Raw genomic sequence first — 11,815 nt, 5'->3', positions numbered from 1 at the left:
GCTTTCTGTCTGTCAAATGAAAACCTGTCAAAGTGTATGAGATAGAACACTCTTTTTCCCTGTCTCTCAGCAGTGGATGCTTCTTTCTGTCTCTTGACAATCCTACTGGGCCCCATGTCGCTTTCTCCATCCCTACTTTTCCTTATTCCCTTAAGACGAGCATAGAGCACAGTCCTTTTCATTTTAGGGTTTTACTATTAAATCTCTATAGGGCAACCAACTGGGAATAACAAAACAACGCGTTCAGGGACGTTAGAAAAAGTCCTAAGAGGTAGAATACTGAAATTCATGTTTTAAAACTCATTCTCTTAAAAAAAAAGTCTCTGTGAACACTTCCCCCAGATGGCCATCAAAGCTTGTTAGAACAACAGTGCCATCTTCAGTGGGAGTCCGGTCTTTAGATCGGGATAATCGCTCAGAAATCTGGCTGCCCAAGCAGCCCCTGCTTCCCGGACTCCCTCCCGATCTCTTTCCATACCTGCTCTGCCCCTCCCGGTTCTCCCAGCACCTGAGGACAAGAGGACTGGCCCGGCCGGTCTCGCCGGCCGCTCCAGGGACTCAGGGAAGGGCGTATCCCACCTCCCCACCCTTATTACGATCCTCCCGACTCGCCTCGGCTCCACCCCGCCCCTCAGCCTCCAAACCTATTTCGCTGCCGTAGCTCCGCCCCTCCCCCTTACCCCGCCCCTCTCTATTACGGGTTATCTCTCGTCGTTCCTGGTGTATATGGTTTTTCAGGGAGAAACCACGCTTCTCCTCGTGCTTTCCAACGGCTCCGCCTTCCCGCCGGAGCCTGACCCTTCCCAGCGTGCTCGGCGATTCCAGCGTGCGAGGCTCTCGGAGGGCAAGGCCCCAGGGCCTGGCTTAGGGGCGCGAAAAGCATGCTGGGGATTGTAGTTCAGTAGTCCACGAGGGCGGCTAGGGGTTGGCAGTAGGAGGGACTCATTGTCCCAGCGTGCCCTGCGCCTCAGCCCGCGCGTTCGCAGTTTCTCGCTCTCGCCTGCCCTCCCGCTCCCTAGCTTGCTCGCGCTTTTGCTCGCGGTCTGTTCTCGGATCGAAGGGGTTTCTGACCACAGCTTGTGGCTGAGAAGGGCGACAGAGGCGGCGGCTCAAGAGAAACGAGGCTGCGGTGGTGGTGGGAAGATGTCGGGCGAGGACGAGCAACAGGAGCAAACTATCGCCGAGGACCTGGTCGTGACCAAGTATAAGATGGGGGGCGACATTGCTAACCGTGAGTGCGGCCTCAGGGGTCCGAATATTGAGGCTGGGAGGGAGAGTCAAGGGAGACGGTGATGGGTTGGCTCCTGAGAGCTGGAGTGGTGGGGTCACGCAGTGTGGGTTAGTGAGGGCCCAGTTCAGGTCTGCTGGAGGTGGCGTGGTGGGCAGGCTCCGTGTCGCGCCTGGGACCCGAGAGGCTGGGCCTGGGCTGGAGTCTGGAGATTCTGGCGGACGGTCGGCAGGGCGGCTGGGAGAAGAGCAGAGCTGGGCCCCTGGCCAGCCCCGACCCTAGGCCGTTGGTAAGGAGGCGAAGTGTACCTCCTGTTCCTCACCCTTCAGTTCAGATTTCTGCCTCTGATATTGGTGGCAGCGAGACCACCTCGAAAATGAAGCGCTTCTATTTTGTCGCGGCTCCCCGCCGTCAGGAGCCTGGCCCGCACGTGTTGCCAGGTCCCCTGCGGCTCGCCGGCTACCTTCCTCCGCTGTGTCCCTGACACCAGCTTGCCTACCACGTGCTTTTCTGTAGTCCTTCGTTCTTTACTCCTTCCCTGGTGGAGGCCGCCTTCTACTCTAGGGCCAACTCAGGGACTATTAGAGAGCACCCCATAACTCTTGTTTGACTGTTCTTGAAGTTGTTCATTGTACCTCCAATCTGCGGGGTTGGCTTTAGTTAGTCGTCTAATTTAATCTTAGGTGTTTCACAACTGTAGGAGTGTTTTGAGGTCCTTCTCACCCCAGCCAGTCAAACCTATGAATAGTGCTGTTAAAGGGGGTCTGAAGTTAGAATCTCGTAAGTCATCCTTAATAAGATTGTGCTCTTGACTTTCTCAGCAGCTGCCTGCCACTCTCTACAGATGTCTCGCTTTCTATTTTCTGTCTTTACAATTTAAAACCCAGTTAGAGGACACAAAATGTTTGTCTTTGGGCTTTTAAATGGTTCTGACAGTAAAGACAGGCATTTAGGATGCTTTTGATCCTGTGACTGAAAATCTGAGTTTTTCATACTTTCAAAGAATCACCAAAACTTGGATCACAAAAATAAAATCTGAAGTCCAGGATGGACCATGGAGAGGGTATGGGTGAACAGAATAAATGCTTTGTAACACAATGGATATGTAGTGGTTTAAATCAGGAAAAAAAATTTTCCCTCTTGCAGTTTATAACTTCTGAGGCACCTGTGATTCCCAGTACCAGTTTGAAACTCTTTTGGGTCACATAATTCTTTGAGCCCAGGGACCAAGGTTAAGTCTTCTTGACTTGTTATTTGAAGAAATAAGTCTACATAAATTGAGATTACTAACACCTCCTAATTGGGGTGTCTGGGAAAGGAAGAAAGTAGCATTTAACAATGCATCAGCTTAGAGTCAGCAATTGTATGTCTACCTTCTTGTCCCTGGTGCCTATAAATTTCCTCCAGTCTCCTTTGCATGTGTTGGATATCTTGGTGAGAATGCCCTTGAAGTTCATAAATCTCCTACCATACCACAAGTATCATCTTTGGAAAGTCTCCCTTGCCTTAGGAGACAGGTGATGCATACCTAGCTGTCACACTATATAAAGGAGGGAAGGGAGTGTTGGCTTTTTTAAGTTAAGGAGAGGAAGGTAGAGATTTATAGAGATGACAGGTACATTCTAGGAGGCAAAACATATTCCTCTTTTTTTTTATCCTTAGAGCAGTGGTACTAGGGAATATTTCTAAGTTGGACTCAGAAACTCTAAGTCCGACTTCTAGGTGTTTCTTGGACATTAACTTAGACAACACATTCAGGACTGATATATGGGATTCTGTTCCCAGGGGTACTTCGGTCTTTGGTGGAAGCATCCTGTTCAGGTGTGTCGGTACTGAGCCTGTGTGAGAAAGGGGATGCCATGATAATGGAAGAAACAGGGAAGATTTTCAAAAAAGAAAAAGAAATGAAGAAAGGTAAAAAAACAATCCCCTCCTAATTAAGTTTGACCCTTATTGAGTCCTGTTTGTTTTACTGTAATAATGCAACCTTTACCCCAGCACTGGTTGAGATATTTGGAAATTTGGAATGGCAAGGGGAATTCAGTTTCCCACTCAATCCAGACTGATCAAACTTAAGACCCTGAAGAAAATCCATTCATTTTTCAGAGGGGCAGGAGGGTTCCAAGAGAGCGAGCAGGGCAGTAAGGCTGATTGTTTCTTTACAGGTATTGCCTTTCCCACCAGCATTTCAGTAAATAACTGTGTATGTCACTTCTCCCCTTTGAAGAGCGACCAGGACTATATTCTCAAGGAAGGTGACTTGGTAAAAATGTAAGCTTAAACCATTTTAGAGCACTTGTCTTTTTCCTCGGCATTCACAATAGTGCCAGTTGCTAATGCTGTACTCTGCTCTTGCCTTTCAGTGACCTTGGGGTCCACGTGGATGGCTTCATCGCTAATGTGGCTCACACTTTTGTGGTTGATGTGGCTCAGGTAGGTGGACTGCTTTGAACTCTATGCAGCCAGTGGGGAGCTGGGGAGGGTTCACTGCTGCTGGGTTGTTTTTTTTTTTCCCCACTGCTGCCTCTTATCCTCACCTACTACCACGACATTAAGTTTTGAGAATCTCTAAAGAATAAAAGGGGAAAGGGTGGTTTCTCTCCTGACCACTGGATACATAATGGACACACAGATATTAACTGATCAGCTTTTTTGGAAGGCACTGACTGCATTTCCTCCTCTACAGGGGACCCAAGTAACAGGGCGGAAAGCAGATGTCATTAAGGCAGCTCACCTTTGTGCTGAAGCTGCCCTACGCCTGGTCAAACCTGGAAATCAGGTGAGCTGTTTAGTCCAAGTCCAAAGCTTGATAGAGCCAAAGGTGCGTTCAGGATGTACTGCTATTCTATACTGAAAGAGAAGAGGCAGGAACTGAAAGAGTTTAAACCGAAGAGATGTTAAATCTTAGTGCCTACCTTAGGTGGTATGATGCTCACTGTAAGGGGATGATGGGTGCTCCTTTTCTTATGGAGCCTATAGAGATCCTTCCTTTTTCATGTTTTGGATGTGTATTGTTCCTGGAAATAATTTGAGATAGATAGCTCACAATAAAACACAGATATTGAAACTAAGTTTTAAAAGCTTATAACACAAAAATAATAATAGTACCAGTAAATTTGTGGCAAAGAAAGGCCAAAGACCCTTCCAAGACAATATTAGGACGTCCAGGGATCATAAATTTCTCATGAATTCATACAATAACATGTTAGACTACTAGTGGAGACTTTGTCTAACACTTAGATTTCAGAACCTGTTCAATACATAAAGCATCCTCTTTCTCTGTGCTCTTCACCCTTTTTATCCGTTTGTCCCCATTATCACTTAATTGCATCGTTTTTACTTCAGCCTCTGTTGTAGTTTTCTTGCAGTGGTATCTATCAAAGAGCTATTATAAAGCACTTTGAATAGTACCTGGCACAGAGTTAACCCTTTTGTTAGCTATTAATATTTTACATATTGATTATTTTTATTATTTATATGCTTACTATAAGATACTATTAATGTAGTGGCTGTTGTCTAGCTATGACCTGAGACTTTCTGGATTCTCATCCCATTACCACCCACTACTGATTTAAAATGAAATAACTTCAAAATTTCCTCATCTGTAAAGTGGGAAAAATTAAATTGTGCCTCATTCTCACAGGGTTGTGAAGATTGAGATGATCCATATAAAGTGATTATCACAGTACCTGACATGTAGTTTAATAATAGCTATGATTGGAAATTCACTTTCCTTTTTCTCTTAACTATAATTTAGGTGAGGATCAGCTCATGATTGAAAGAGGTAAAGAGGACAAAATAAAACCTTCTGTACCCTTTCAACAGGTTAGAATGCCAGGTATCATGGACTAAACACTGTGATCCGAAAACCTGAGTTTATACCAGGTTCTTTTGGTTAACTGGTTTAACCTTGAGCAAATCATGTAACCCTTCTGAGCCTCAGTTTCCTCCTCCAAATTAGGATGTAGATTACCATACAGAATTGTTGGCACTAGTCACCTTACAGAATTGTTGTCTAAGCAGACCATCTTTGTGATAGTGCTTTGTAAAATGGTATGCAAATTTGATTTCTAGGTTGTAAGATGCTAGGGCTATGAAATGAAAAATTACTGAGAATCATTGCATTTGCTGGAGGATATTAGAACTCAGTTCTTTATGCTGCTGCTTCTCATAGTAGACAACTTACTAGCTCCTGGTATTTTACGTTTTATTTGATCTTGTACTTCTAGAACACACAAGTGACAGAAGCCTGGAACAAAGTTGCCCACTCATTTAATTGCACACCAATAGAAGGTGAGACTTCAGATAGTGGGGTTGAGGGTCTCAGTATGAGTGGTTTAGCAGAATTAAGACTTTTGTTCCCTTGAGCATCCATCCTGGCTCTGGCATAATCCAAGCCGCAAACCTCAGTGCCCCGTTTCCATAGCTGGGCACTTTGCTCTCATTGCCTGCTCCGTGGCTCTACTTGGGTAGGTGGGTTGGAAACCTTTGGGGATTCTAGATGAGTGGTGCCACAGGCTTTGTCCTCTACAGGTATGCTGTCACACCAGTTGAAGCAGCATGTCATTGATGGAGAGAAAACCATTATCCAGAATCCCACAGACCAGCAGAAGTAGGTGCCCTGTATCCCACTGTCTACCTTCTGTCATATAAGACTAGTTACGAACTTCTTCCATACTCCAGGCTAATCTTATCCACCTTCTCTTCTAAGCTCCAGGAACCACTTATTGCTCCTTATTGTTCCCTTTCTGTTCTTTTAGGAAAGACCATGAAAAAGCAGAATTTGAGGTACATGAAGTATATGCTGTGGATGTTCTCGTCAGCTCAGGAGAGGGCAAGGTGATGAATGTTTACCAGATCCGGCAGAGAGGGGAGGCTGGGGGTGGGTTCCAAGAGCACCAGATCAAATATGATGTTTTATAGGCCAAGGATGCAGGACAGAGAACCACCATTTACAAGAGAGACCCCTCTAAGCAGTATGGCCTGAAAATGAAAACTTCCCGTGCCTTCTTCAGTGAGGTTGAAAGGCGTTTTGATGCCATGCCCTTTACTTTAAGGTACTACTGCACTTAGCGAGGACAGGACTTGGAACAGTCTGACCCGTAGACCATACAGCCAGATCTCTTTCCTTCCCCTACCCTGCTTGCCCTCTTTCCCTCCTCTTCTACCTAGACTTGTAGCTCCAGCCTGCATGCATGCCTTCTCTCTTTCTCCCTCTCCTAGGAAGTAGTGTAAACAAAAAGCAATCCTACGCATGATTTCTGCCTGAGGGTAGGAGTTATTTAAAAACAGGAACAAAGTGGTAAGACATGACAGGGAGTTAAGGATACCTGAATTTGTCTTCCCCTCCCCAGAGCATTTGAAGATGAGAAGAAGGCCCGCATGGGTGTGGTGGAGTGCGCCAAACATGAACTGCTACAACCATTTAATGTTCTCTATGAGAAGGAGGGTGAGTTCTGAGAAGAGAGTTGTAGTTTGAAGCCTCCGATTATGGTCCCCTTCTCCTTGAAGGCAAGGGGACATTCTATCAAAACACTTTGTTTCTCTCATAGGTGAATTTGTTGCCCAGTTTAAATTTACAGTTCTGCTTATGCCCAATGGCCCTATGCGGATAACCAGTGGTCCTTTTGAGCCTGACCTTTACAAGTCCGAGATGGAGGTCCAGGATGCAGAGCTCAAGGTTAGTGTGTGATGGAAAGGAGCAGGGACATGGCACTTTTTCTGGGAGTGAGGACTGAGTGATGGGAAGTCCTGAGAAGAGCTGCAATGCCAAGAGTAGCACTTGGCATTTGCTCCATGTTCCTCAAAATTTGTTCACTTTCTTCTGTTTTGCAGGCGCTCCTCCAGAGTTCTGCAAGTCGGAAAACCCAGAAAAAGAAAAAAAAGAAGGTTTGTTATGATCATCCCTCCCTGGTGGGGTGAACCTGATCATCTTTATTCACTTTCCTGGGTCTTGGTGGGGATATAGGTGTCGATATGTCCTTATTTCTCCTCTCAGCCCTGACCTAGAGAATTAGGAATACTCTTGTCCTTGGTCCCCCAGACAGTACCCTAAGTTGTTGGAAACTGACACATCTTCTCTCCTTTCCATGAATGTAGGCCTCTAAGACTGCAGAGAATGCTACCAGTGGGGAAACTTTAGAAGAGAATGAAGCTGGGGACTGAGGTGGGTCCCGTCCCCCCAGCTTGCCACTCCTGCCTCATCCCCTTCCCGCCACACCCCAGGCTCTGTGAAGTGCAGTTCGACTTCTCCACCCAGGACCGCGAGCAGAGCGGGGTCTCCCTGTCCTCCTCCCAGTCCCCCATCCCAGCCCCTTCCAACAACAACCAGCTCCAACTGACTCTGGTCTTGGGAGGCCAGGCTTCCCAGCCACCGAAGACTACTTTAAATAGAAAAGAGAAATTGAATAATAAAATCAGGAGTCAAAATCCATCGTTTTCAAGCCCCTCTTTCTAGCCTTTTTCTACTATTCTCTGCTTGGTCAAGGTTTATGGCCCTACAACAGAACGGGAGGAGGCTAACACAGCCACCACCACTAAAAACTCAGATGAAATTTTTTTATACCACTCCAGTGTCAGCATTTTCCCATCTGTTTGGGCTTGTTCCTCTCTCTGTTCCCACTTTCCCCAAGTCTTTTATCAGGCCTCAAAATAGAGAGGAGCTATTCAGACTGTTTTTCTTCACATGTGGCAGATTCCTTTTATGATCCAGGCTGTTGAGCCAGGCCCCTCCCATTTTTAGGAGCTGGAGCCTGCATTTACCAATGGATTCTCATCTGTCAGTTGGATCCTCATTTGTAAGTCTTTGTAGTCAGTTTTGTTCTACAGGACAGTTTTTCCTCCCTCCACAAGGCTGTAAAGAAGTAATCCATCTCAACTTTGTCCATTTCTTTGAAGTCAGTGGGGTTCTTCCCTTGCTCCATCTTAGAAACCTGAGCCGGAAGCTCCACTGTGGTTTTGTTCCCTGTTTGAAATACTTTTACTTCCCTTCCTTGAAAGAAAGATGTGTAACCAGAGGAGCAGACTGAAGAGACAAAACTCCTGGCTTTCTGAAGCTGTGGACTTGGATTAATTGCTAGGGGTTTGGAGAGAAAGGTGACCTTTCAGTACCTCTGGCATGCTGTCCCAGGGAACTAGGGCTCCCACTAACTTATGAGGTTTTTAAACACATTGAAAATGATATGGCATTAAAATAAATTTGGATTTGCTCATAATCACGTGTCTGTATGCTGCTCTTATTTGATGGTTGAGAGTGAGCTGAAGTGATGATCATTTGGAACCAGTTTTGGGGGGTTTTTTGGCCTTGCCTCATGCCACGCAGGATCTTGGTTCTCCAACCAAGGATCAAACCTGTACCCCCTGCAGTGAAAGCATGGAATCTAAACCACTGGACTGCCAGGGAAATCCCTGAAACCACTTTTCTATAGCCATATTCTACTTTTCTAAAATAATAACTTGGGTTGGGGGAAGACATAAAACTCCTGGGTTTTGTGAATTAATGGTCATTTTCTATGGGAGTTTGGTCTAGTTTTCTGAAGTAAAAACATACCCCTTACTGCTGACACTATTTAGAACACAATGTTTATTGCAAAAAAATTAAACTGCAAAGTGATTGTCTTGGCTTAGGAAGCCAGGAAGAATGCCTTTAGTGTTAACGTGTTTTTTCAAGCTACCCTGAGATTTGATGGGTAATGCATGTATTAGAGCATTTTTTATATGTTACTGCTGAATTAACTGAATTAAACTGAAACAAACTGAACACAAATCTCTTCCTAAGGGTTTATAGCAATCAACAGGTGAAATCCCAGTGGGTTTGATATCTTGGTGGGGAGGGTGGTTATTTTTGTTTTCAAACACATTACAGTCCATTGGTGACAATTCTAGAGCCACTTAAGAACTTGAAATTTAGAAATCTAATTTTCCAGAACTAAAACGGTGAAATTTTCTAGAGAAAACGCTAAAAAAAGGAATCATAACAAGCCTCATTCCATCTTATAGTGAATAAGGTGAAGTCTGTATGATGAAGGGTTTTCTTTCATCCTTCATAATACACGTTTTCTGCAGCCAAATCTTACAGTGTCTTTTTTGGGTGCTTCTGACCTAACCATATCTTGATACTGGGAAGCTGTCATATCACCAAATACTATTCCTGCCTAAAGATACATGTAGCTGATCGGGCTTTCCTTCTGTCCATTAATTAGATCTGTCGTTAATTTGTTAATGTGACAGGACTGAAGCGACTTACCACACACTCTGAAGAGGGAGAATCACTGAAGTATTTTCTAAACAAGATGCATTGTCGCCAGGAATGTTATGACATTCTGCCTCAGGCATTGTAGGGAAAGACCAGTTGACTAGGAAAAAAGTTTATTTTTCACAGTAACAAAGGTCTCTTTTTGTAGTATAACAGCTTTCTCAATTCCCCGCTTTATATCCTTTCAATGTTCTGCAATCTTAGGACCTTTAGAAGTTCCAAAATCGAACCTGCAGATATTTAGTTTAATAAATAAGGTAAACCAGTAAAACAAATCAGGACTTTTTGTACAGTCCGCCTCAATCCACAGTAAAATGGAGGATGTCTCCAGGAAACTGCAACTCCCATGAAGCAACGGGAGGAAAGGCGGAAGTAGCTACCCTTTGCTCGTTTGCGCCTCTAGGTCTCTTATTGGAAATATGTGCTCATATCTAAATAATACGGTATCCTCATAATAAAACAGGTGAGAGGAATCTTGTACATCAAAATACTGATTTCCAACAGAATTTTCCTAGCTTAATCACTTCACACACCAGCGAACTGCCAAACACTATCGTTACGCCCCTTGGGCAATCCCGCCCCTAGGGGCAGGGCGAGAAAGCGGAAGTGACGACACTGAGTATTCCATTAAATATCCGTAGGCGAGCCCCTGGCGATCTCTCGGCCTTAGCGCCATCTTTTGAGGTGAGTGTCAGTGATGCCTGTGTTCGTGTTCCGACTGCAATCCATAAACATCTGATCTCTGCACTTACCATCATTACAGCAAACTAACTGCAGACTTTTTTTCTTTACCCGTAGAAACCTCTGCGCCATGAGAGCGAAGGTAAGCAGTCCCTGCCAGTGAGCTAAAGCTGTAAGAATTGGCTGTTGGTAGGGGAGACCTTGGCAAGGGAAATCGGCCATCGTTCCGGTTTCGCCGGGTTCTTAGGTTGTGCTAACGAGCTAGTGGGAGAGGAAGGATAGTTTGAGGAGAAGCATATTAAGTGGTGGGTAAGTTCTGTGGGGAAAAGCAGAGTAGGTGGTAGGTAAGTTCTGTGGCGAGAGATGCTGAAAGTGGGAGAGAGCGCATGCAGGCAGGATTCAGGGTTTTACGTCTGGGATCCAGGTGGCAGTCCAGATTGTTGATGTGGTTTATTGCGACTAAGCCCTCCTACTTGATGAAGAATCCACCCGGTTCTAAGTAGTGCTTTTCATGGAAGTTATGAAAGTGTTAGTCGCTCAGTCGTGTCCGACCCTTGCGATCCTGTGGGCTGTAGCCCGCCAGGCTCCTCTGCCCATGGAATTTTCCAAGCAAGAATACTGGAGTGGGTTGCCATTCCCTTTTCCAGGTAGTCTCCCTTACCCAGGGATTGAACCTGAGTCTCCTGCATTGCAGGCAGATTCTTTACCGTCTAAGCCACCGAGGAAGCCTCCCCTAGTGTTCTTCATATCCCTATCTAAACATTGTTACTGAAACTAATGATATTTTATTCTCTGTCCTTGGTTTATAATCGGTTGCCAGTGGAGGAAGAAGCGAATGCGCAGGTATGCTGGGACGTAGGAGGTGGGGCTGGGAGAGTGAAGGAAAGTGGACAAAACTTGGGACGAACATCTGGTTTAGAAATCCAAAACAACTTATGAGCATTGACTGGCCAAAGCCATGAATTGAGCAGAAGACGATAGAATCGTAGTGTTGGTTGATTTTACCTGTCCTTTGTATTGGGTGCACATTTAAGATTGGAGGGAAAGACTGAACTCGGGTTTGTGGGACCGAGGTGTATTCTTATGTCTGGTTTTCAGGCTGAAGCGCAAAAGAAGAAAGATGAGGCAGAGGTCCAAGTAAACTTGTACACCTGTGGAAGCCACAGAAGCAGAAACAAGGGAAGCCAGAGGCCAGGGACGCTGGTACAAAGTGTGGACTGCATGCCTACTATCTAGAACTTCTCAATGGATCTGGAACATCTATGGCCATTCTGATCGCCTTGACCACCTTTGAGAGACCTACCTTGCTCATATCAAAGCCGTCCCTTTTATTGCCTTGGACCTGTGATAACTATGGACTAGTTCTCTTCTCAGTTGTGGCTGAATGTAACGTGTACAATAAATCATCTCTTGCTGTCTTAGCTGAAGAAAAATTTTGTGTGTTATGTGTTTTTTTATGGTTAAACTAGCTGGGGATTCTCTTATCAGTACAGTCTGTCTCTACTCCCTGTGTTAGAAAAAGTCAAGCTTTATATCTACAAGTCGGGGGGGGCGGAGAGGTGTGGGTTCCGGTCTTGTGAGCTGCTAGAGGATTGGGTGGCCTTTACTTCCTGGAAAGCGCGTAAACGCCAGGGACGGTTTTCAAGTTGATT

At 45.3% G+C, this 11,815-nt stretch overlaps 1 protein-coding gene and 1 long non-coding RNA gene across 2 annotated transcripts; both read left to right on the top strand.

Moving 5' to 3' along the window:
* Nucleotides 1-728: 728 nt before the first annotated feature.
* On the top strand, nt 729-8,442 carry PA2G4 (proliferation-associated 2G4). Its single transcript, XM_069585010.1, has 13 exons — nt 729-1,231; nt 3,014-3,142; nt 3,394-3,499; nt 3,592-3,661; nt 3,915-4,007; nt 5,458-5,521; nt 5,762-5,840; nt 5,989-6,067; nt 6,152-6,285; nt 6,583-6,677; nt 6,781-6,908; nt 7,064-7,117; nt 7,328-8,442. The coding sequence occupies exons 1-13, from the start codon at nt 1,144-1,146 to the stop codon at nt 7,391-7,393; spliced, it is 1,185 nt and encodes a 394-aa protein (XP_069441111.1). The 5' UTR covers nt 729-1,143; the 3' UTR covers nt 7,394-8,442.
* Nucleotides 8,443-9,666: 1,224 nt separating this feature from the next.
* On the top strand, nt 9,667-11,596 carry LOC138437529 (uncharacterized). The gene is made up of 3 exons (XR_011256003.1): nt 9,667-10,305; nt 10,984-11,006; nt 11,262-11,596. It is a non-coding gene; the product is annotated as an uncharacterized lncRNA (long non-coding RNA).
* Nucleotides 11,597-11,815: the final 219 nt, after the last annotated feature.

Source organism: Ovis canadensis, chromosome 3, assembly GCF_042477335.2.
Source record: "Ovis canadensis isolate MfBH-ARS-UI-01 breed Bighorn chromosome 3, ARS-UI_OviCan_v2, whole genome shotgun sequence".
Lineage (NCBI taxonomy): Eukaryota > Metazoa > Chordata > Mammalia > Artiodactyla > Bovidae > Ovis > Ovis canadensis.
The sequence above is the reverse complement of the archived record's forward strand: the minus strand, read 5'-3'. Positions and strand labels throughout refer to the sequence as shown.

Excerpts from the sequence above, each read along its gene's own strand:
- PA2G4 (XM_069585010.1), top strand. The coding sequence starts at position 1,144 with ATGTCGGGCGAGGACGAGCAACAGGAGCAAACTATCGCCGAGGACCTG. Across the intron at positions 6,909-7,063 it reads TCCAGGATGCAGAGCTCAAG|GCGCTCCTCCAGAGTTCTGC; the intron begins GTTAGTGTGTGA and ends TCTGTTTTGCAG. Across the intron at positions 7,118-7,327 it reads AGAAAAAGAAAAAAAAGAAG|GCCTCTAAGACTGCAGAGAA; the intron begins GTTTGTTATGAT and ends CCATGAATGTAG.